General features: G+C 51.6%; 1 protein-coding gene across 4 annotated transcripts; it reads left to right on the forward strand.

Annotated features, from left to right (window-relative positions):
• The first annotated feature begins 319 nt into the window (after positions 1–319).
• Positions 320–24,336, forward strand: znf574 (zinc finger protein 574). 4 transcript variants are annotated; one of them, XM_064298507.1, is made up of 8 exons: positions 320–442; positions 5,384–5,529; positions 8,983–10,600; positions 11,155–11,602; positions 17,399–17,493; positions 19,609–20,039; positions 21,706–22,161; positions 22,358–24,336. In XM_064298507.1, the coding sequence occupies exons 2-8, from the start codon at positions 5,386–5,388 to the stop codon at positions 22,361–22,363; spliced, it is 3,198 nt and encodes a 1,065-aa protein (XP_064154577.1). In that variant the 5' UTR covers positions 320–442; positions 5,384–5,385; the 3' UTR covers positions 22,364–24,336. The 4 variants fall into 4 exon arrangements, with proteins under 4 accessions (XP_064154577.1, XP_064154549.1, XP_064154568.1 ...); XM_064298479.1 differs by lacking the exon at positions 22,358–24,336 and having other exon boundaries at positions 21,706–22,176; XM_064298498.1 differs by lacking the exon at positions 22,358–24,336 and having other exon boundaries at positions 8,986–10,600; positions 21,706–22,176.
• The last annotated feature ends 233 nt before the right edge of the window (positions 24,337–24,569 follow it).

Raw genomic sequence — 24,569 nt, forward strand, 5'->3', positions numbered from 1 at the left:
ACAAATGCACTGTTTTATATCAAATACATTTCTGTTGACATTCATAAGCCTATTCATTTTTTAATACTGGAAGTGGGAAAATAATATTGAAACAAACTTGCGGGAAATAAAAGAATTGCATAATGATATAATTAGACTCTTAGAATAGTTATTTAATTTGTTTATTATACAATTGTAATTATATTATATTCTATTTCGGCCATCTATGTTTTCACAGATCGTTTATCATAGACAGCTCACAAAACTGTTCGGTGGTACAGTTCATAGGCATAGACTGAATAAAAATACGCCTACAGCGCACGGCTTCATGAGTAGGAAGTTCGAGAATGCGATTGGTGTATTCAAAAAGGAAACGAGCCAACCGGCTGCGCTATTACTGATACGCCACCGACATGTTTGCCACTTTTCTGTAGAATGTAAATGGACTCGGATTGGCGATAAGGTAAGTTATTTTATTACATTTCACGGAAATCTGTAGGACAAATTATATACGCCATTCCGCTTATTTTATTCCAAATTTACAGCAAATGATCTTTCCATCTCTAATCATTGGAGAAAGCAAACAGTACCCCGCCGAGGGAGAGGAGGCAGTCGTACTACCGCCATAACACCACAGAAGAAGTGGGACAGGCACGGTCATATCAGAGTTTGCCAGCTAGCAATAAATAAGTTGGCTAAAGCTGAGGTAGCTATTCTATGAAGTCCGTGTTCTAATAGCTCGGACGCTTGGTAACTAACGTATATAATTACTATCCATCAGAAAAAAGCAACGTAACAGGCTGATTGTAAATGGCAGCAATTGTTAATGGCAGCTGTCGCTTTCTGCAGGCATTAGCTAGCCTAGCTGCGCGCTAGTTTCCCGCAATGTTAAGCCAAGGCAGTGTTTGCTAGCTAGCTAGCTAGCTAACTAACTTAGCGAGAGGCGCTTTGCGTCTACCACACATGCAACTCTGTAACATTGCAGAAACCATTAGCAAGCACTTTCTGGAACTATCCATGATTCAATATTGGTTGTCAACGTTGACTGGTTATATTTTGACCACGTGCAACCTCCACTGTTTGGCTACCTAGGTAAACGGAGCGGGAACGGTAACGTTAGCTGACGCTACTTTCCAATTCTTGTCCTTATAACGGCTTCTAAAACAAATCAGAATAAAAATGATTGCAAACTGTAAAAACGATTGAAATGTCAAAATCAACTAAGAAATACTTAACTGACCATAAAATTAATTTTTTTCTTCAATGGCCTTCTCAAACTCCACAACTGAACCTGATAGGAAATTCCCGGTTTGAAGGCAGTTAAGGAACGGAGACCGAAGACTCCTAAGGATCTTTAAAGATTGTGTATGGAGGAACGGTCAAAGATCCTCTACTATTTGTTCACTAATATTTTAATGAAAACACTGAGACAGGGTTCTGTCGTCTTATCCTGGCACAGGGCCGGTGTGTAACGTACTGATGATAATGGCCATGAATATTTGCAACACGTTTTAAGTGTTGCTTTTGTTGAATTATCTTTAAAAAAAAAAAAAATTTAATTTTTCACATTTGATAAAATATGCTGTGTTTGTGTGTTCACACAGGGTTTTTCCTGGCTCAAAATAGGTCTTAGCTGATGACTGGACAGCGACTGCGGTCGTTCTGGCCTTATTGCCACTGTCAACTGAATGTGCCGTCTCCCTATATGTGACTACATTTAGGCTACAATGAAGTCTGGTCTTCAGAGGCCGCCACAGTGCATCCAGATTTAGGCCTTAAAAATGAAACGTGACAAAAAAATGATAATTGGAACAATTAAAAATATTTATTTAAGGGCTATATATTGTAAGTGCCAGAATTTGGGGATAATAAAGCCTGTACTGAAGGATTTACGTGTTTTTCTAGTTGTTCTACAGGAATAGTGGTATTTGGAATTGCAAGATGACTTGAAATACATTTCATTTTTGTCACTCAAAGCTTCTAGGGTACAAGAGTAATTAACCTTTTAACCATCCTTTTTGTCACTGGTGTTACTTGTACCTTAAACAACACTGCACAGTCTGCACAGAAACAAAACAGTGTATGCTCTGTAAAATAGGTTGTGTTGGCTGCACACTTTTTGTGCTACTACTTTTGCGTTACTCTGAAAACATTTTGTGTCAAAGTAACAAGTGTATTGGAAATATACGATTTGTGTGTTACAAAGGGAGAATTTTTAACAATCTGTTCAGAGTAACACAAAATATGTTGTCCTTTATTAGACATAGAGGTTTGTTTAAAAAATTACATGTTTTTGACTGTTAGTTAATGATAATACAGTAGAATCCACCTAATTGCATAATGGATTATTGCATAATTTAGGTATTTGCACAGAATTTCCCATTGATTCAGTTGTAAATGGATCGGTTAAAAAAAACAATTTTCATGGAATTATGTCCAATAACATTGCACAATGATCTATAAATATGGTAACAAATCAGCTGATGTGACATAAATCAACCGACAGTTGCCCTATAAAGAAACAAGACCGTCAAAGGTAGACTGGCTCTGTTGAAAAAGTTGATAGCGGACGCTGGCACGTGCGGTTGTATGCTTGTTCTGCTTGTCTCGTTCTTTTATGCAATTAAGAAAATTCTATCGCAGTTAATTTAGCATGTCTAAGGTTGCATGTAAAATTTAAAGCAGTCAAAACTTGAAATGCAGTGTGATTCAAGACCAAATTGTACCAATAAATGCATGGACCATTTTCAATTTTTTATAAAAAAGAAATGTATTATTATTATTATTATTATTTTGCGATTTCTCCTATAGGCGGCTTGAAAAAACACTTATAGTAGCAAAGGGGGTGGGGATCCAACTCCATATTAATGCCTGTTGTATGTAGGCCTATTACACATATGGGTGTAATGTTCATGTGTTCAGGCATTTTCCTGCCTAATAGCCTCCACTCTTCTGGGAAGGCTTTCCATTTGATTTTGGAATATGGCTGTAGGGATTGGCTTCCTTTCAGCCACAAGACCATTAGTGAGGTTGGGCACTGATGTTGGGCGTTAAGGCCTGGGTTGCAGTCACCGTTTCAATTCATCCCAAAGGTGTTGGAATGGGTTGAGATCAGGTCTCTGTGCAAGCCAGTCAAGTTTTTCCTCACCAAACTCGGTAAATAATTTCTTTATAGACCTTGCTTTGTGCACATGGGCATTGTCATACTGAAACAGGACTGGGCCTTCCACAATCTGTTGCCATAAAGTTGGAAGCATACAGTTCCCTAGAATGCCATTGCATGCTGGAGCATTAATATTTCCATTCACTGGAACTAAGGGGCCTAGCCGAAACCATGAAAAACAGCCCCAGACCATTATTCCTCCTCCACCAAACCTTACAGTTGGCACTGTGCATTTGGGAAGGTATTCTCCTGGCATTCACCAAACCCAGATTCATCCGTCAGATATGTCCATCAGACTGGCAGACAGTGAAGTGCGATTCATCATTCCAGAGAATGTGTTTCCACTGCCCAAGAGTCCAATGGCAGTGTGCTTTACACCACCCCAGCTGACGCTTGCCATTGCACATTGTGATCTTAGGCTTCTGTGTGGCTGCTCGGCCATGGAAACCCATTTCACGAAGCTCCCGACGAACAGTTTTTGTGCTGGCTTTGCTTCCAGAGGCAGTGTGGAACTCGGTGGTGAGCGTTGCAGTCCAGGACGGATGATTTTTACGCACTGTGCTACGGCAGTGCCGTTCTGTGAGCTTGTTTGGCCTGCCGCTTTGCAGCTGAGCTGTTGTTGCCCCGATGTGTTTCCACTTCACAGTAACAGCACTTTAACCAGGGCAGCTGTAGCAGGGCAGATGTGTGACAAACTGACTTGTTGGGAAGGTGGCATCCTTTGACAGTGCCACGTTGAAAGTCCGTGAGCTCTTCAGTACAACCCGCTCTACTGCCAGTGTTTGTCAATGGAGATTGCATGGCTGTATGCACCTGTTGGCAATGGGTGTGGCTGAAGTAGAAGAACCCACAAATTAGAGGGGGTGTCCATACCGAGTAAATGGACGTGTAACTGGCCAATCTGATGACAAACCAGGAGGAGACACACACACACACAGCAGAGACAAATGTAGACAGGAAACTTTCGACAGAGGTCGTCGCACTACGGTCCACAGAAGAATTCTCAAAATGAACTACAGATGCTACACTGCAGGATGCAAGCCACAAGGTAGCTGCAAAAAAATGGACGGCCAGATTACAGTCTGGAAATAAGTACCTATGTGTCCACCCTTTGCCTTTATTACCTTCCATTCTTTTAAGGAGACTAAGACTAAACTGAGCCAGACAGTTTGATGTTTGGGTGTATAGCTGGTCAGTTATGGCTATTCATAAGGTGGAATGAAATGGAGATCAGGGTCTGTATACCATTTTTTTTTGGACTAGTGAATGAAACCGGGGGCTGGCTGGTTTCGCTCCGGGGCGGGAGTTTGAATGACAGGTGCCCGCGACGCACTGCTTCAGCGCCGTCAGCCTGTCGCTGGGATTCTCCGCTTCCGTTGGAAACCCGTTGCCCCCGGGGGGGGGGGGAATAAGGGCGTCTGCGCGAAGGCTCCAGCGCTGAGGTGGCAGCCGTTGCGCGAGATTCCGCGTTCGCATCATTTCACAGATCCAGAGCTCTGGGGCCAGCACCGCCCAGCTGACCATCTGCGAGTCTCTCGCTCGCTCGCTCGCTCGCTCGCTCGCCCGGCGAATCCGCGCCAGGAGCGGAGGAACACGGGAGGGCTTCACGCCCGCCGCTTCACACCACGTTTGCTTCCCGGGGAGGAGTTAATGTGCCGTCGAGTCTGGTCTGTCGCCTTAACTAACCCCTTACAGTAAGCTGGCACGAGGGCAGTTGTGCCCCGGGCGCCCGTAGGATTCATCTCCTCCAAGATCATCCACATAAAACACACAGGCCTATTTCCTCATAAACAACAGGACATAAAAGAAACATTCAAGACCCTTTTTTTATTTTTTTTGCTTCATGATTTAATGGAAAATAATATGTTTTTGAATTACGATGTGATTACTGAGAACTTTATTGTAATAAAAGCTTGCACAATAGGGTGATGGACGCGTTCTAGTTTCTTCATAAAAATAGTGAGTCAAATGCACATCGCAAAGCTGGTTGGCTTTCAGTTGTTCCTTTGGGTCAATGCCAGAGCTGTGATTGATTTTCCAATGAGCCTGACCACCCTGTTTTTTTGTTCTTGTTTTTTGTTTTTGGCTGGACCGCAACAGCGGGGCCAGCCCTACAAACACGAATGTCTGTGACTGAGTGACTGAGCGAGTGATGAAGTTACACCATTGGTCGGCCGGATCACGTGTGTTAGGTCCAGCCATACACTAGGCTCTAACCTGGTCTTGTTTTTCCTCTCTCAGGGATGGAGACCTCGGTGTACATGTGCTTCCCCTGCTGCCAGGAGTTCAGCACGCTGGAGGAAGTGCTCGTGCACCAGCTGACCTGCAACCCTGAAGCTGAAAGGAAGGAGGAATTCATCGCAGCGCACCCTGGTCTCCAGGATGAGGTACTGATCCTGCAATTAAGCGCGGAGGACATATACCCAAGTGTGATTAATGAATGAAATATATATTTTTTGTGGCAGAATAGGTATCAATATCCTTGTGGATTCTATCAGTCCCTTTTATCTCTGTGCTGTCAGGGCCTCAGCTCTGGTGTTTCCGGTGCTCATATTGACCCCTGCTCCGGGTAAAGAGATAAAGATAAAGATATACTTTATTGAACCCCCTGGGGTAATTTGTCCTCTGCATTTTGACCCATCCTAGCTACTTGGGAGCAGTGGGCAGCCACAGTGCAGCGCCCGGGGACCAACTCCAGTTCTGAGGCCAGTGCCTTGGTCAAGGGAAACCGCAGGAGTGCACCTAACATGCGTGTCTTTGAGCGTGGGAGGAAACCGGAGTACCCGGAGTAAACCCACACGAACACGGGGAGAACGTGCAAAATCCGCACAGAAAGGCCCCAAGCCGAGGTTCGAACCCACGACCTCCTTGCTTCTTACCGTGTCCGCCCGTAGGCTGAGCAGTGCACAGCCGCAGTGCATCACTGCACACTCTTCCACGTGCACTCTGGTGTGGGCTGTGTCGAGTGGCGGGCAGAAGGGCGAGCCTGAGAGAGACGCGGCGCTCAGCCCCGCCCCTCCTCCTGGTGAGGAGCTCGCCGAGCCCCAGGCAGAGGAGCCGGCCGCTGTGCCGCTCTATAAAGCCTAAGTGCCTTCTGGCTTTTTGGCCCGGGTCCCCGTCAGCTGCCCGATTATTTTCATTTTGACTCCATTACCTAAATTATCGTAGTTTTTTTAAAAATGTCGCGCGAAGAGGACACCGCCGTAAGAGAGAGGGAGCGCTTGCAGCCCGTGCGAACGGAAGCCGTCGCTACGGCGAGTGGGACCCCTGGAGCGCGTCGGGGGGCCGGAACTGAAGATCTGCCCGATTGACACGGGGGTGGGGAATTTCAGGCTTTGTCTTGATGGCCCCCGGATCGTAAAACAGGAGCGAAGTGTGCTTTTTCGGCGCGCGTGCGCTTTCCTGTGTTTAAGGCGGAGAGAAATTCCGGGGCAGACGCCCGGTCGCTCTTGACGTCGCGTCGCCTTGCTGTGTCTCACACCAGGGGTCTGAAACGCAGGGGTGGCGTTGCGCATCGGCCGTTAGGCTAACCGAAAGGACGCAAATGTCACGGATATTATTTATTTTCATGGCTCGTAAAATGCTATAAACGCTGCTCTGATTTGAATTAAGAGATGTGGAGTGTGAGAGAGAGAGAGGGAGTCATAGCGATATTGCTGTTTGCTTGCCATTTCCCACTGATGTTTGTCACTCCTCAGAAACAGAGGCTCCTGAAATAGATCCGAGTCCGTTTCGGAGGCCTTTCGACTTCTCCTCCATCCGCTCGATTCTTTTCTCATTAGGAATTTAAAAGCTCATCTTTTGTGAGATTTTCCCCAAGAGTTATCAACTCAAAATGGGCATATCATTCTTATTAGGTAACTAACTGCCCTTTTAAATGCGTCATATTATCGGAATACAAAGACGAATCCTCCCACAGTGTCCCCAGCGCTGTCGGTTTTATTAAGGACTTTCACCGGAGTTTTAAGAGAATTTCCAACATTTAAAGAATCTTTTTTAAAACGATGATAATTGGCGAAACCTCCAGCGCTGCCGGACTCGAGCTGGTATTGAATTTTTTTTTCGGTTCTGCTAGCTGAAACGTAAAGAAAGATGAGAGGGAGGGAGAGAGAAGGAAAGAGAGCGAGCGAGGGAGAGATTTAATACAGATCTAGCTGTTGCTCGCGAGCGGACGTTCTCTGAGGCAGCGCACATTCCGTCAGTCAGCTGAAAATAAGTGCACCGCAAGGACAACACAGATAACCCGTAGGCTTGAAAGCGGGACCAGGAAATGGAAAGATAAATGTACTTTATTAACAGATAAAGGCCTGTTAACAGGGTTTTTTTTTTCCTGGCTCAAAATCAGGCTGAGGTGGCATCTGGGCCCCAAAGCCGTGCTGGGGTTAAAACCGAGAGCTACGGTTCCTCGGGCAAACGCATCGTCTGAAACTCATCCGTTTGATGTGGCGGCCATTTTGAGATTAACGTTTTACAGGGTTGGAATGGTTTGCCTTTTCGCAGGCGAATTTTGATCCCCAGTGTGCAAATAAGGGTGGATGTGCAGTGAACCCTGAACCTTAGCCATTCCTAGTGCGAGTGTATTATCTTCATTCACATGGTATCTCATTTATATTGTAGACGTTTTGAAGAATCTACTGCACCTCCCTTTTACTAATAATGATAAAAAACAGGAATAAACAGTTCATTTTAAGGGGGAACTGGGCCTTCAATACGGTTGCGAACCAACAAAAGGAAGCAGCGAAATACAAAGTTATTTGAATATTAGCGATAAAAAATGCGCAAAACTGGGACAGGGAAAGTATCCCGTTTGTTATTTTTACATCATCTGTTATTACAGTCACTCGGTTTTATGTGGTTTCCTGAACAACATTTTTTTTTATTTTTCATTACATTTTTTCTTTGTGAAAAATGGTGATGATTCCTTTTGGAGACCGTTGTTCAGCTGTGAAACGCTGACTATAGCCTCACAGAGGAATTTCATTTTCGGTAATCCATGTAAATTCCATTCATATAGAAGGGTGTATTGGAGCACTAATCCTTTACACTTCAAGCTCTTAACTGTAACTTAGCCAGGCTTTTATGTTGCCACGGTTACGGAGTCGCTGGGCCTTGCGTCTGGGGCTTGTTTCAGCGAAGGCTGAAGCGCTGGCTGTGTAGCTAATTGAGGTGAGGCGAGCGGAGTGCGAGCTGCGGGGAAGCTTCCGGAACGAAGGCGGCGAAGGGATCGCGGCCGAACGTGGCGCCCTGCTGCCCTCTGTTCCGCCCGTCCGCTGGCGTCACGCGCGACCGTGGGCGGGGACACGCGAGGTCTCTGACGGAGGAGAAGAGGCTCGCGTCTCCAGCATGGGCTCCCGGACATCGAGTCCGGACTCTCGACTCTCCTGCCCTCGCGCCCTCCCCCCCCCCCCCGGGCCGCACCTGGACTCCAGCGATGTCTCTCGGCATCGCTGCCCGTTCCTCCTCTCGATGCTGAGTTCTCCCTTTCTTACGCCCCCGAAAGACGAGCAGACGTCCATGCAGGAAGGTGCTCAGTTCAGTTGCTCAGGTGTTTGCGATATGTGATATTTTGGTACAGTGGTTAGCTCCGTTCCCTCGCTCTGGGTTCAAGTCCCAGTCGGCTCTGGGTTCGAATCCCCCACTCCTGTGTGGGCCCCCTTGCTTCCCTCCGCTGTCGAGACGTGTAGACCCCGGGGCTCACTTGCAGGAGACATGTGAGTCTCAGTGTGACTGCCCTGGTTAAGTAACGGTGAGATGAATAATGTGATTGTACCGTTTTATTTAGTGCAGGTCCAGGTAAAGGATTCCACTCATCGCTCACGCGCACCCTTGTCTTCTCCCAGCAGACGCTTTCAGAGACCCTGCTGACCGCTTGTGACCTGCTGGGCGAGGACCAGAACCAGACGACCGTGGTGCTGTCGGAACCGAGGGACCAGGGCGCGACCGCAGCGGGTTCTGACAGCCAGATCCAGTACCAGTGCGGGGACTGCGGGTGCCTGTTTGAGTCGCTGGGCCTGTGGCAGCAGCACCGCAAGCTGGGCCTGTGCCACGCGCCCGGGTCAGAGCCCCAGCCGGGCGGGACCGAGCAGAGCAGCACCGGGGAGAACCCTGAGCAGAACCCGGATGGGGAGGCCGCCGTGGGGGAGACTGGGGACGGGGTGGCTGGAGGAGATGCAGTGGGAGGAGGAGACGCAGTGGCAGGAGACGCTGTGGCAGGAGGAGATGCAGTGGCAGGAGGCACAGTGGCAGGAGGAGACGCGGTGGCAGGAGGAGACGCAGTTGCAGGAGGAGACACGGTGGCAGGAGGAGGCGCAGTGGCAGGAGACACAGTGGCAGGAGGAGACACAGTGGCAGGAGACACAGTGGCAGGAGGAGACACAGTGGCAGGAGGAGACGCAGAGGCAGGAGGAGACGCAGTGGCAGGAGGAGACGCAGTAGGAGGAGGAGACCCAGAGGGAGGGGATGCGGCAAAAGTGGCGGAAAACGAGCCTGCCAGGACAGAGGGGCGAGAGAAGGAGTTGGCGGTCAGCCAGGACCACGCCTACCTGCAGAGCACCAAGCTAAGCGCAGTGGGGGGCACAGGCGGGGGGGTGCCAGGGGAAGGCCCGCCCACTAAGGAGGTGGAGCCAAACGCGGACGCGGAGGGCCAGAGCCCCCCCCCGAGGCGGCGGGGGAGCCGGAAGGCCACGGGCCCGCGGCTGGGCCTGCTGTGCGTGGACTGCGGAGCCGCCTTCACCCTGGTGCCCGAGCTGGTGGCGCACCGCAAGTCCCAGCACAGCCTGGAGGGGGCGCTGCACCGCTGCCCCGTCTGCGGGGAGAGCTTCCTCAGCACCACGCTCTTCCTCTACCACCGCAAGCAGCACCGCCGGAGGGAGGGAGGCCCCAGGGAGGCGCCGCGGCCGCCGACCGCCGTCGACGTGGCGGTCCAGACCTGCTTCTCGGACGAGCAGGCGGTGGACGGCGAGGTAGTTGTGGAAGAGGCGGGGACGGAGGGGGTGGAGGCGGCGGAGGAGGCGGAGCGAGAGGCGGCGGACTCCCAGGACCCCGCCGTCGACCCCAAGGAGCCGGACTCGGACGGGAGCGAGGCGGACGTCAAGCCCGAGGCCCCGCCGGACGAGGGGCCGCCCAACTTCCTGTGCGTGGACTGCGGCTCGGGCTTCAGCACGGAGCCGGTGCTGGCGGAGCACCGCAGGGCGGCGCACGGCCTGCAGGAGGCGCTGCACCGCTGCCCCGAGTGCGGAGAGGGCTTCATGAACACCACGCTCTTCCTGTACCACCGCAGGAAGCACAAGGGCAGCGCGGGCGCGGGGCAGGAGGGGGCGGCGGCCGGGGCGGGCGGGGCGGGGGCTCCCGCGGCTCCCGCGGGGGCCGCGTGCCCGTCCTCTGCCCACGCGCCGCTCTCCGCTGCGCCAAAGAGGACGGGCAGCCCTGGGCTCGCGTTCTTACACAAGAGGGCAAAGGGTGAGGCTCACGCGATTCTGCAGGCTGTGTAATTCATCTCCACGTGCAGGAAAAATATGCACACACACACACACATACACACACACACACACCAGACACACATACACGCACACACACACACACACACACATACACCAGATACACACACACACACACACACACCAGACACACACACACCAGACACACACACCAGACACACACACACACACCAAACACGCACACAAAGGCACACACACACCAAACAGAAAATATATCAAGAATATAAATATATAGTTTCTGTTTTCTTTCATGTATGACTATTTAAAATGTAAATAAATGTTATTTTTTTTCTAAACGCGCACATGTTTATGTAAGACTGTGTTTCATGCCAAACTGTGTTTCCTGTGTTTGTACGTGTCTGATTGTGTGTGTGTGTCTGCACGTTGTGTGCTACGTGTTGCCTGTTGTTGTGTGCTGCTGTGTGTGTGTGTGCTGTGCTGCGTGGTGTGTGCTGCGTGTGTGTGCTGTGTGTGTGTGTGTGTGTGTGTGTGTGTGTGCCTTCTGGTGTGTTGCAGCTGAGAATGGCACAGGTGGGAGCGTGTTCCTCAGTAAGGTGGGCGCTCAGGGGGGCGCTACGTCCGTGGAGGCGGAGCCCCAGACCTCCCAGCTGAGCAGAAGCTGGTCCCGCACGCCGCTGCCGCACGCCTGCCCGCACTGCCGCCGCACCTTCACCCGCCGCTGCCTGCTCCGCGCCCACGTCTTCACCCACACGGGCGAGAAGCTGTTCGGCTGCAAGGTGTGCGGCAAGGCCTTCTCGCGGCCGGGGAACCTGCTGCGGCACAGCCGCGCCCACGCCGAGGGCCGGCCCCACGCCTGCCCGCGCTGCGGCCGCGCCTTCAGCCAGCCCGAGACGCTGCGCCGCCACCTGGCCATGCACGGCAAGGGGGGCGGGGCCCAGCTGCCCGCCGCCTGCCCCGCCTGCCCCGCCAGCTTCCACACGCGGGCCGAGCTGGAGAAGCACAGGTACGCGCCCGCCCGCCGCACCCGTTCCTCACGCCCGCGCCCATCCCCCACGCCCCACTCCCCATGCCCGTCCCCCACGCCCACACCCATCCCCCACGCCCCACTCCCCATGCCCTTCCCCCACGCCCACACCCATCCCCCACGCCCCACTCCCCATGCCCGTCCCCCACGCACACCCACGCCCCACTCCCCATGCCCGTCCCCCACGCCCACACCCATCCCCCACGCCCCACTCCCCATGCCCGTCCCCCACGCCCATCCCTGCGCCCATCCCCCTCACCGCGCCCTCCTCCGGGTCGGTGTGGCGTAGCGTAGACCCTCTACGAAGCTCGGCATCTCGGCATGCCCGGCCCGCTCTGAGCACGTGCAGAAGGGGGGCCCGGCGCATTGGCTTGATTTAATTTAGCCGTGTTCCCTGCAGCAGTGTTCGTGAGGAATAAGGTAATTGAGTGAAGAGAACATTTTAATGCCACGCATCCATCTTTATTTACGCAGCAGTGGACGGATACGCGCTCGATGCCGCGGCTAAACGTGGGGGCATTATGGGTAAATTACCTGCGCTTGTATTTTAGCCTGCCGGGCGTACACCCATGTTACCGTCTCCTGTTCCTCTGCCGCTGCGTGTTTAATTAAGATAAAGAGCGTTAGGGACATCGCACCGAAACGACTCTTTCAGCGTCTCGCCGGTTCTCCGAACTCTCCGTCCCCCAAACGCAGCGCTTCATAAACCCGTCGCCGGCACGAACGGCGTTGTCGCGCTGTGCTCCGTTTCCGTGTTTTTTTAATTTTATTTTTATTTTTTTATCTCCTTAACGCTCGGATTTTAGAAACACGCGGGCCGCTTTCTGAGAAACGCGACCGACCCGAAACCCAGCCGGAGGCTAGCGAGGGACGTCGCCTCAGATCACACACCGTTACCGGGACGGCGCCGCCGCTGCTACTGCGCTCTATTTATTTGGCGGGGCGCTCTTGCCCGGGAGAGAGACCCGCTTTTAAAGCGGGCCGATGGAGGCTGGAGTGTGCCGGGCGCAGCACGGGACCGTCGTTTCGCCGACGCGCCGAACGCCATTTTACTGGAGTGCGCGCGGGGGCAAGTTAATGCCGCGGTCGCATAATAACCCCCTTCGGGGCGCCGTGCTTACTCTTATTTTTCCGTGTTTTCTTTAATGGTAAGTTGAGCAAAACGGTGTTTTTTTTTAATTCAGAGTAATTATTCAGTCTGCTAACCAGCTATCTGGGAGAGAGAGGAGGAAAAAAAATGCTGAAACGCTTTTAATTTCAGCTTCTGCACAGCAGAGTCAAAGTAGAAGAACATTTTAGTCACAGCCAGAAATGGTGTTTGCATTACAACTCCTCTTTCTGTATTTGTGCATATGGGTATATAGGATGTCCCTGTTGAATAATTATGATTATTATGATAACCGGAACACTTCTGAGACACTGGTTCACAGGAGTGTCCTGGTGTTGGCGGCTCAGTAAGTGTCACTGGTTGCGAAACCAACTTCATTTTGGGACAGTCCCAAGGTTTTTTTTTAGTAGAGGGAGCCACTGCCGGGGAGAAAAAAAATATACCAACTTCCGAACTGCAGTCAGAGAATTCAGTTCAGTTCCTTTTTATTTGTGTTCAGCTTTTCGCAGGAAACTCTGTCTGAAAAGTTGCTCTACGGAAAGGACAGTTCACTGAGTGTGTCTTAAATTACTGCGACTGAATGGGGGCAGGAGGGAGGGAGAGGCTTTGACGACGCAACCCCGTGGAAGCCTGCGCTGAAGCGGGTAGGGGAGAGGAGGAGCGCTAGCCGTGTGCTAATGAGCCGCTGTGGGCTGTGTCCTGACCTTGCCAGGTACGTGCTGATGGCCGTTATGCTGATGGCTATCGTGTGAGCCGCGTCCCCGTCCGAAGCGGCGGCGGCGTCGGCCGGAAGCCTCGCGCTCTTCTCCCCTTCGTGCGTTTGATCTTCCCCGTCGAGGCGTGAGGAGGCGGTCCGTCAGGCTCTGCTCGGAGTTGACAAAAGGCATTGGGGTGTGGGGTGGGGGGGTGGGGGGGGGCAGCTGCCCTTGCTTTACTGCTGAGTATTCAGATAGACTGGCCTGTGTTCAGCGGCGCAGGCTGGCAGTTGTGATTTTTAGCTCGGTGCGCTTGCGGCTGTGCAAGCACGGAAGGGACCAAAGCGACGGAAGCCTCTGCAGGCTGTTGTCCACAGCGCTATGGAAACAGCACTATGGAAACCTCTGCAGACTGTTGTCCACAGCGCTATGGAAACCTCTGCAGACTGTTGTCCACAGCGCTATGGAAACCTCTGCAGACTGTTGTCCACAGCGCTATGGAAACCTCTGCAGACTGTTGTCCACAGCGCTATGGAAACCTCTGCAGACTGTTGTCCACAGCGCTATGGAAGCCTGTACAGACTGTTGTCCACAGCACTATGGAAACCTCTGCAGACTGTTGTCCACAGGGCAGCGCTATGGAAACCTCTGCAGACTGTTGTCCACAGCGCTATGGAAACCTCTGCAGACTGTTGTCCACAGCGCTATGGAAGCCTGTACAGACTGTTGTCCACAGCACTATTGAAACCTCTGCAGACTGTTGTCCACAGGGCAGCGCTATGGAGACCTCTGCAGACTGTTGTCCACAGCGCTATGGAAACCTCTGCAGACTGTTGTCCGCAGTTCAGCGCTATGGAAACCTCTGCAGACTGTTGTCCGCAGTTCAGCGCTATGGAAACCTCTGCAGACTGTTGTCCACAGCGCTATGGAAACCTCTGCAGACTGTTGTCCACAGCGCTATGGAAACCTCTGCAGACTGTTGTCCACAGCGCTATGGAAACCTCTGCAGACTGTTGTCCACAGCGCTATGGAAACCTCTGCAGACTGTTGTCCACAGCGCTATGGAAGCCTGTACAGACTGTTGTCCACAGCACTATGGAAACCTCTGCAGACTGTTGTCCACAGGGCAGCGCTATGGAAACCTCTGCAGACTGTTGTCCACAGCGCTATGGAAACCTCTGCAGACTGTTGTCCACAGCGCTATGGAAGCCTGTACAGACTGTTGTCCACAGCACTATTGAAACCTCTGCAGACTGTTGTCCACAGGCAGCGCTATGGAGACCTCTGCAGACTGTTGTCCACAGCGCTATGGAAACCTCTGCAGACTGTTGTCCGCAGTTCAGCGCTATGGAAACCTCTGCAGACTGTTGTCCGCAGTTCAGCGCTATGGAAACCTCTGCAGACTGTTGTCCGTAGTTCAGCGCTATGGAAACCTCTGCAGACTGTTGTCCACAGCGCTATGGAAACCTCTGCAGACTGTTGTCCACAGCGCTATGGAAACCTCTGCAGACTGTTGTCCACAGCGCTATGGAAACCTCTGCAGACTGTTGTCCACAGCGCTATGGAAACCTCTGCAGACTGTTGTCCCCAGCGCTATGGAAGCCTGTACAGACTGTTGTCCACAGCACTATGGAAACCTCTGCAGACTGTTGTCCACAGGGCAGCGCTATGGAAACCTCTGCAGACTGTTGTCCACAGCGCTATGGAAACCTCTGCAGACTGTTGTCCACAGCGCTATGGAAGCCTGTACAGACTGTTGTCCACAGCACTATTGAAACCTCTGCAGACTGTTGTCCACAGGGCAGCGCTATGGAAACCTCTGCAGACTGTTGTCCACAGCGCTATGGAAACCTCTGCAGACTGTTGTCCACAGCGCTATGGAAACAGCACTATGGAAGCCTGTAGAGACTTGTCCACAGCGCTATGGAAACCTCGGCAGGCTGTTGTCCACAGCGCTATGGAAACCTCTGCAGACTGTTGTCCACAGCGCTATGGAAACCTCTGCAGACTGTTGTCCGCAGTTCAGCGCTATGGAAACCTCTGCAGACTGTTGTCCACAGCGCTATGGAAACCTCTGCAGACTGTTGTCCACAGCACTATGGAAACCTCTGCAGACTGTTGTCCACAGCGCTATGGAAGCCTGTACAGACTGTTGTCCACAGCGCTATGGAAGCCTGTACAGACTGTTGTCCACAGCGCTATGGAAACCTCGGCAGGCTGTTGTCCGCAGCGTAGCGCTATGGAAACCTCTACAGACTGTTGTCCGCAGCGCAGCGCTATGGAAACCTCGGCAGGCTGTTGTCCGCAGGGCAGCGCTATGGAAACCTCGGCAGGCTGTTGTCCGTAGGGCAGCGCTATGGAAACCTCGGCAGACTGTTGTCCACAGCGCTATGGAAACCTCGGCAGGCTGTTGTCCGCAGGGCAGCGCTGAGTTCAGCAGCTGTATTTGTTTTATGCGCGGGGACCCTAATCTTCTGTGGCCCTCCAGCGTGCTGAAGAGCACTCGATGGGAGTGGCGTGATTGCGCGCCTGAAGGCACGCTTCGTTTGCGGAAAGCGTGTCACAACAGCACTTCAGAAACGGTGGAAACGCGCTTCTCAGCTCTGTGCGAGAATTCCCTTTGGTCAGGGGTTTCCGCTGCTTTCCCTGAGCGCGCATAAGAGAAACTAGAAACTGGAAGTGTTTTTCACGTGCACAATGCTGCGCGCACAGATCTTAAGAGGAGCGCGTTGAGAAACTACGCGTCCTCGCTAAAATCCCCATGGCAACAAGGCAATTTGTAATTTCGCAAGGAAATTGCAGCATTATTGTAATTATGGTACGTTGCGGTACTGGTTATGGTAAGATGCAGGCCTGGTCTCGCGTATCAGACGCAGCGGTTATAAAGGCAATTTGGCCGAATGGGATGAGGAATTACGGCTCGATTTGAAGATGACGATGATGCAGGTCAAGGGCTCTCAGGAGCGCCGACTCCTCGGTCCTCTCCCGCGATTTATCCGCCCCGCGGGGAGAAACATGGCCGCCCGTCGACACCGCCGCGCCCCCTTCGCTCCGTTTCCTCGCCCTCGCGCTGGCCGTGGGCCCGTTTAAGGAGGCTTCCCCCAGGTGGGGCCGCTGGGTAGCCGTCCCAGACGGGCGCTCCCCCCAGCCAGACGACGCAAATTTGCCAATTTGTTTTCCCTACTTCCGGCTCGCCGCGCCGGGAGGGTGCTTTCAGCCCGGTGTCGCCCGGGGAACGTGGAACAGAGCTTTGGACGGCTTTTTGACCCTGTGAAATGTTGCTTTGGTGTTTTACTGGAGTTCGGTGGACCCAGGATCGGAGTGCCGGTGAAGAGAGGAAAAAGAACATTGGTGTGCGCCGCTGAAACCTTTCTTCGTTTTAATTGGCTCGCTCGCACACTCATTCACGCACTGAAACATGTGCATGAGCTCTCATTAACTTACTTTTACAAGCTTAACATTCAAGTGCTCTCTCTCTCTCCCCCTCTCTCTCTCATTCTCTCCCCCCCTTCTCTCTCACATTTAAATTCAATTCAGATGCTTTATTTGCATGAAGTACTTCAAAATGCGTATTGCCAAAGCGTAGTGATAACAACAATCATAACAATCATTCTCTCTCTCTCTCTCTCTCTCTCTCTGTCTCTCTGTACCATGGGGAGACTGTTTGTATTTTGGAGGGAGGAGGTTTAATATTTAACAACACTAAGCTAACGGTTATACAAATGGTTATATGTTTCTTTCTGTGAAGGTTTGCGTTGTATTTCTTTGTTCAGGTTTTTCTCCTTTCCTTTTTATTTTTTCTGTTTGTTTTGTGTGTGTGTGTTTGTGTGTGTGTGTCTTGGTATTTGTTATTCTTTTTGATTTGGAGGTTTCTTTTATTTTGCTGTGCTGAATGGCGGTATGTATTGTACAATAAAGGTTTGTTAAAACTCTCTCTCTCTCCCCCCCCCTCTCTCTCTCTCTCTCGGGTAGACTCACTCATGCCGCTCGTGTGTTCTCCTGTTCGGACTGTGGCCAGACCTTCAAGCGCAAAAAACACCTGGACCAGCACACACTCATGCACCAAGGTCAGAGTTCACTCCCGCTGTCTGTCTGAGTGTGTCCCTCTGTCCCAACGCTGCTCCGTCTGTCTGTCTGAGTGTGTCCGTCTGTTCTAGCACTGCTCCCTCTGTCTGTCTGAGTGTGTCCGTCTGTGCCAGCACTGCTCCGTCTGTCTGTCTGAGTGTGTCTGTCTGCCCGAGCACTGCTCACTCTATCTGAGCTTGTCTGTGTGCCCCTTCGGTGCTTACTTTGTCTGTCTGAGCGTGTCTGTTTGTCCTAGCGCTACTCGCTCGCTCGCTCTACATGTTCATGCCTGCTCTCTCAGCCTCCATGACGGCTCAGTAAGAGCCCAGGCCCTGGTCTGGTTTCTTATCCTCCCTCCCAGTCGGATGTGAGCTCGGTCTCGGGGGCGTCTCTGCCCTCGGTTCCGCGGCTCCAGGTCCCATCAGGTCCTGTGATTTAAACAAACAGCCCGACCCGCTCGCCGGCCTTGACCGTCGCGGCCTCGCGGCCCGGCGCTGTGTCCCCGCCCTGTGTTCCGCGGCGTTCGTAACCGGGGGGATTTGCAAATGGCCGCCGGGCCCGCTGCTTTAAGAAAGCGCTCGGAGTGAAGCAGGCCGTCTGTCCTCGCCGGTCTTCCGTCCCTGCTGAGAAGAGTGCAGAAGTCTGAGCCCCGGGAAGAGACGCAGGTGGCCCGCAGACTGCCGGATAACAGGCAGCTCTCACCTCCGAAAATACAAAAAAAAAAAAAATAAAAAGTGCGTTGCGTCTGGGAAGATAATGCTTTCGTCTTGAGGAGTTTGTCGGCACTGGGAGTTTGAACAAGCCTCGCGAGTGAAAGCTCAGGATCATTTTGCTTATTAAAACGGGGGGAAAATGCCATTTTTTCTCAATTTAGGTTTTTTTTTCTTGACTAGACAGAACTAATTTAAAAATTGAAAGGCAAGTTGCGCTTATTGATTTGGAGGGGAAAGGTTTCCTCAGTAAGTGTAGTTCTGCGGAAAAATAAATCGGTAGCAGTACCCCAGGTGGCCGGGCTGGGGATTGGAAGCAGGCGCTTATCGAAAAAAAAATTAAGTAAAAATGACCGAGCGCATTAGCTGCTGTCTGGGAGAAGCGGACGTCCTTTTTCTGTTAAAAACGTCTTTTTAAAATGGAAAAAAAAAATAGGCAGTCTGCCGCTTCCATTAATGTTTGGACAACTTCAACAGAATTGGGGTGTCACCACGGTGACAGTTCTGTGCAGAATTATGCCTTTTTTATTCTCGATGCAGCCCATAACAAAGGACAACAGTGTGAATTTGCACGTCATGTCAAAGGCCTAAAATACCGTACCGCACAGCCTGGAGATGTTCCCTGCCCTCTGCAGTCTTGTTTTTACCTTTGTGCCGGTGGCGTTCGGTACGCTTCCGTCGCTGCATTGAGTCAGGAGGACCAGCCTTCTCCCGCTGCTGTTCCTCTGACTCATTCTTGCCCTTCCTGCCGACGTGCCTCTCCCTGCCCTCCGGACCCCCAAACCCCCGTGCCCCCGTGCCCGCTCGCCTTGCGCCCAGCGCCGTCCCGTCCCGTCCTCTCCCGCCCCTCTCTGTTCTCCCTCTCTCTCTCTCATTAACACGTCCCTCCGTCCCCCCTCTGACAGGCTTCGCCTCGCTCTGCTCGCACCTCGTCATTAACCAGCCTAATCTGGTCCTCCCCTTGCCCCACAGGAAACGTCTCATCGGTCTGGAGGATGAGCTCTCTCCCTCTATCTCTCTCTCTCTCTCCCTCTCTCTCTCTCTCCCCCTCTCCCTCTCTGTGTCTCTCACTCTATCTCTCCCTCTCCCCTATCTCCCCCGAGCTCACATGGTTCCAGAGAACCCCCTGTGGTTTAATGCATGTCCAGGAGAAACTGAGATCCTAAGCCCCCCCCCCCCCCCCACCCCACATTTGAGTCATTTTAGTGCTGTACTGAGACTGCGCTTTCCCCAAAGATAGCCCCTGCTCGAAAAAAACTAAGAAAAAAACTGGTTAGTTTATGTAGTTCTACTGCTGGCTCAGTGGCACAGAGGCTGAAGTGTTCGTTCAGTGAAGAAACTCTGTGTCTGTCTATCTGGCTGTCTCACTGACTGATGGTCTGTCCGTCTGTCCATCTCCCACCACAGAGAAGGAGCCCAAGACCTGCCCCATCTGCTCCATCCAGTTCCTGAACCAGTCTGTCCTGGAGAACCACATGCTGCACTGCTCGGGGAAGGAGGACCGCAGTCAGGGCCGGGGGCGTGGCCAGGGCCGGGGGCGGAGCATGGGCCAGCTGGAGTGCGACATGTGCGGGCACTGCTGCGTGACGCAGGAGGGGCTGGAGCTGCACCGCCTGTCGCACACGGGGCAGACGCCGCTGCGCTGCCCGATGGCGCCCTGCCGCCACCGCTTCCTGTCCCGCACCGCCCTGGACAAGCACGTCCTCACCCACCGGCAGGGCAAGGCCGCCGCCAGCAAGCCCCGCCCCTACCGCTGCGAGCACTGCGGCAAGGGCTTCGCCTACGCCTCCACCTTCAACCTGCACATGAGGATCCACACCGGCGAGAGGCCCTACGAGGTACCCCCGGCGCCGTCATGTGACAGGAAGTGTGCCAGTCAGCAAGTCATGTGACAGGAAGTGTGCCAGTCAGCAAGTCATGTGACAGGAAGTGTGCCAGTCAGCAAGTCATGTGACAGGAAGTGTGCCAGTCCGCAAGTCACGTGACAGGAAGTGTGCCAGTCCGCAAGTCGCGTGACAGGAAGTGTGCCAGTCAGCAGTGTGACGCGTTCGTACACGTTCTTTGAAATGCCAGTTGGAGTCAGGGCTGTCAACATTGGCCAAAAATGGCGTTTGAATATTCCTTCAAAAAAAAATACATTCCAATATATTTTAATATGTATTACAATATTAAATGTTGAATTATACTTTCCGGTTATACGTAAACTATTTGCATACCACCTGTGTCATGCTTGTTTATAATGTTTTGTTTAAAGGCATTAAGGCACACCGTTTCGAGAAATAAGAATAAAGAATTCTTTATCCTGTTGGATAATTTACAATTAAATTAAAAGTGAAAAATATAGTTTCTTGGACCTTTTGGAGAAGAACCTAAGATCAGCGTAGTTTTAACATTATCCTCCCAAACCGCTAGGACTCACAAAACGCTAGCATGGAAAAAGAAGTGGGTAAAACTAACTTAACTGGTTAAGCATTTTATGCCAATGTCAGGCCAGTGCCAATCTCCTTTTTATTCACTTAATTCTGTATTCACTGTAATCCCAGTGGCAGAAATTACATGTTCTGTTCGCACCAGGGATGAAGCAAACGTGTCCATCAAACAGCACGGAAACGACCCGACCCACAGAGGAGGCAGATTTATTTTTGGTTTAACTCCACTCCGGTTGAAAGGAAGGCAGCGGCAATTAGGATACGCTTCATTCTTTTCTTTCACATTTGAATATTAATTTTCACGCTCCAATGACTAATGTCATTTTTTATTTTATTTTATTTATTTATTTTTTTTTTTTTTTACAATTCGAATTGCATCGAACCAGCGATTGACAGGCCTAATTGGAGTCGGCCATTTTGCGTGCGCCGTAGCCTTTGAGTTTGTGAGAGAGGCGCGGGCTTTCTCCTGTGCGCCGCACAGCAGCACTTTTTGTGCTCCGCCGGCCTCGGCCCCGCGCGGGAGCCGCCGCTAACGACGACGACGAGCAGCGGAACGCGCGCGCGCGGCCTGCGGTGAATCATGGGAAATGCGTTCATGTGCGTTTAAGCTGCGTGGTCTGGTCTGTGCTCTGGTCCTCCCACACCGGCTGTGTTTATCTGGCCTTTAGTCTCACTGGCGTGACTGTATCACTCGCTGTCACACGTCCTCTGCTGTGTTTTTTTTTGCCTCTTTGCTGTGTTAGCAGTTAACATTGTTAGCCCAGTTAGCCCAGTCAGCATATTATTAAGCCTTATGAGGATGTTGCACATACCCATACTGGTCTGCATATGTTGTTCGCCAGATCCAGTACCATTGCACATACTGCTCCGGTGGAGTAATTTAGCTAAATTAGTTTAATGTAACACTTAATGCTCAAGTCCTTATTTTAATTAAATTTTTATACAATATTCTCTCCTCTCCCCTTCCCCCTGCTGCCCCCTCCCCTCTGCCGTCTCCTCTGTTCTCCTCTCCTGTCACTCTTTTCCCCCGCTCCCTCCCTCCCTCCCTCATCCCCCTCTCTGTGTGTGGCCACAGTGCTCCAAGTGCGGGAAGCGCTTCCGGCAGCTTCCGCACCTGCAGGACCACGAGCGGATCCACAGCGGGGCGCGGCCCTTCTGCTGCTGGGTGTGCGGGAAGAGCTTCTCGGTGGCGGCGCGCCTGACGGAGCACGCCCGCACGCACAGCGGCGAGAAGCCGCACGCCTGCGCCCAGTGCCCCCGCACCTTCCGCTCCCGCTCCAACCTGGACAAGCACGCGCGGGCGCTCGGGCACCTGCCCGCTCCCGCTCCCGCGCCCGCCGCCCCGAGCCCCGCCCCCGTCGCCCCGAGCCCCGCCCCAGAGGGCGAGGCCGCCGTGCGCACCATCCTGCTGGTGCAGACCCCCGCCTCCGACGCCGCCGCCGCCGTGTACCACGCGGACGCCTCTTCCCTGGTCTTCTTCCACCCCTCCGTCTCCGTGGTGACTGAGCAGGACATCCAGCAGTCCATCGAGGTCGTGCTGGAATAGGCGGGGAGGGAGGGGGAGGGAGGATAGGGACAGGGGTGTGTGTATGTGCTTGTGTGTGTGTGTGTGCGTGTGTGTGTGTGTGTGTGTGTGTGTGTGTGGTGTGTGTGAGAGAGAGAGAGAGAGAGGCAGGGAGAGTTCATGGGTATGTATTTGAGTAAGTGTGTGTGTTTGTGTGTGACAGGTATAGTGAGAGGGAGTGAAAAGGAAGGAGATGTGAAGTGGAGGAAGTGCACTTCAGTGAAGAAATGTGATGAAGGGAAGATCCAGCAGTTGAAGTGCAGAGGGAGAGGAGGTTGTAGGAGTGCATGTCGCAAGGAAGGAGGGATTTTCCAAATGAAAAACGAAAAGCAACAAAGACTTTTTATTGAGAGAACATTTCCTGTGAAATGATGAAATTGCTTGTATTTTGTACAGTGTGTATATGTGTATATATATATATATATATAGTCAGGGCATTGGCGGTTTTGGACGTGTGTGATGATTCAGTCCGTTGCAGTTCCTGTAATAAAATGTCTCCGCTTCCTGTTGCGTTTGCGGCTGTCGTTTCGCCGGGGCGTGGTCCGGGGGCACGCGCCCGCCGGCTCGTCTCTTGCGTCGCGTTCTGTCCCAGCTGCCCCGGCGCCGCGCCGAACCGCCGCAGCGCTTGCCTGGCAGACGTGATGTCGAATAACAAGCACGGGAACATGCAGTCACCAAGGCAACCGCCCTGTTAACCTTTTAGTCAGAGTTAATTTGGCATATACAGTAATGTGATCTGTAAGTGCTTGGACAGTGACACCATTTTGGTTGTTTTGGGCCCCGTATACCAGCACATTTTATTTGAAATGAAACAATGAATATGCGGTTAAAGTGCAGACTGTCAGCTTCGATGGTATTTACGTCCGTATTGTTCGTGTGGAAATTAAAGCCCTTTTTATACGCTCCCCCAATTTAAGGGGACTAAAAGTAGCTGTACAAATTAACAATCTGAAATATTTGTCACGTTTTAATACTTGGTTTGCAAATTTGTTGCATTTGATGACTGCCTGAGGTCTGTGACATATAGCCATCACCGGACACTGAGCGTCTTCCCTGATGCAGCTCTGCCAGGCCTGTACTGCAGCCATCTTCAGTTCCTGTTTGTTTCTGAGGCGGTTTTGCCTTCAGTCTTGTCTTCAGCGATTCGGGGATGGGTGATTGACTTGCCCGGGTCAAAAACATTTCAGTTTTTGGCCCTGGAAAGCCCCTTGGTTGCTTCAGCAGTACGTTTGGGGGTCATTGTCGTGCTGCAAGGTGAAGCACCATCCAATAAGTTTTGAGGCATTTGATTGGATCCGAGGAGATAAGATGTTTCTGTGCACTTCAGAATTCATCCTGCTGGTGCTGCTGTCAGCAGTCACATCATCGGTGAAGACAAGTGAGCCAGTATCTGTGGCAGCCATACGAGCCCAATAATAACTCAACCTCCACCATCATTCACAGATTGGGGGGGTTGGGTGGTATTGGATAACGGTCAGTTCCATTCTTTCTCCACCTTTTCCTCTTTCCATCACTTAGGTACAGGTTAATACTTGTGTCATTTGTCCAGAAGACATTATTCCTGAACTCTGCAGTTTTTTTTTAAAACGTGCCTTTCAGCAAACTGCAGCCTACTGTGCAATAACTTCTGCTCCCCTAAAATGGGACTACACAAAGGGCTGTAATTCCTACCCAATATGGATTGAAATGCCCTTGACAGCCTGCACTTTAACCTCAAAATGACAGAAACACTGTCCAAATACTTATGCACTGCACTGTAGCCTGTTTTCATGCATATACACGTTATGACTGGCATTTGCTGTTCATTTTTAAACGTTGCCATTCTTTTTATGATTGCCAGCCAAAAATATGTGTTTGTGTCACAGTCCCAATGGAATCTGATGACTGAAGGTCATTTCATTTCCCTTCTGACAAAGTTATGATTAAAATAATCACTGTGGTGCTTCCTGCCAATGCAGTCCTGCCCAGCCATTGATAGGGAGAGTGGATCTTGGGGACATATTTTGCAGTTAATTTTGGGGTGCATTCTTTTTTTTTCTTTTTTTTTTCTCCTTGGTTGTTTACGAGGTCTTTTATGATAAGCTCATGACTACCCTGTGCTGACCGGACGTGTGCTGAAATTAAAATCCCGCTACAAATGAATATGGTTGTGCTGTGCCTGATTAAGGTTAAAAAAAGGAAAAGCATATATTCAGTTCTAAGACTTTTTTTGGAGCCATAGCGGCACGGATATGTTAAAAATGCACTAGACCTATGCAACACCCTTTTTGGCTAGCTCCTCGTTTACTTTCCATTATGATAATATTCTTTACCTCTACCGAGCACAACTTTGGGTTCAGTATATTCCCCAGAAGCTCTGGCAGTGTGTAGTTCCT

This window comes from Anguilla rostrata, chromosome 1 (genome assembly GCF_018555375.3).
Source record: "Anguilla rostrata isolate EN2019 chromosome 1, ASM1855537v3, whole genome shotgun sequence".
Lineage (NCBI taxonomy): Eukaryota > Metazoa > Chordata > Actinopteri > Anguilliformes > Anguillidae > Anguilla > Anguilla rostrata.

What these genes read in the sequence shown, in the direction of transcription:
- znf574 (XM_064298479.1), top strand. Translation starts at nt 5,386, where the DNA reads ATGGAGACCTCGGTGTACATGTGCTTCCCCTGCTGCCAGGAGTTCAGC. An exon ending in GCCGAGCTGGAGAAGCACAG is followed by an intron (nt 11,603 to 17,398) that starts GTACGCGCCCGC and finishes TCTCTCGGGTAG; the next exon opens with ACTCACTCATGCCGCTCGTG. An exon ending in GCACACACTCATGCACCAAG is followed by an intron (nt 17,494 to 19,608) that starts GTCAGAGTTCAC and finishes CTCCCACCACAG; the next exon opens with AGAAGGAGCCCAAGACCTGC.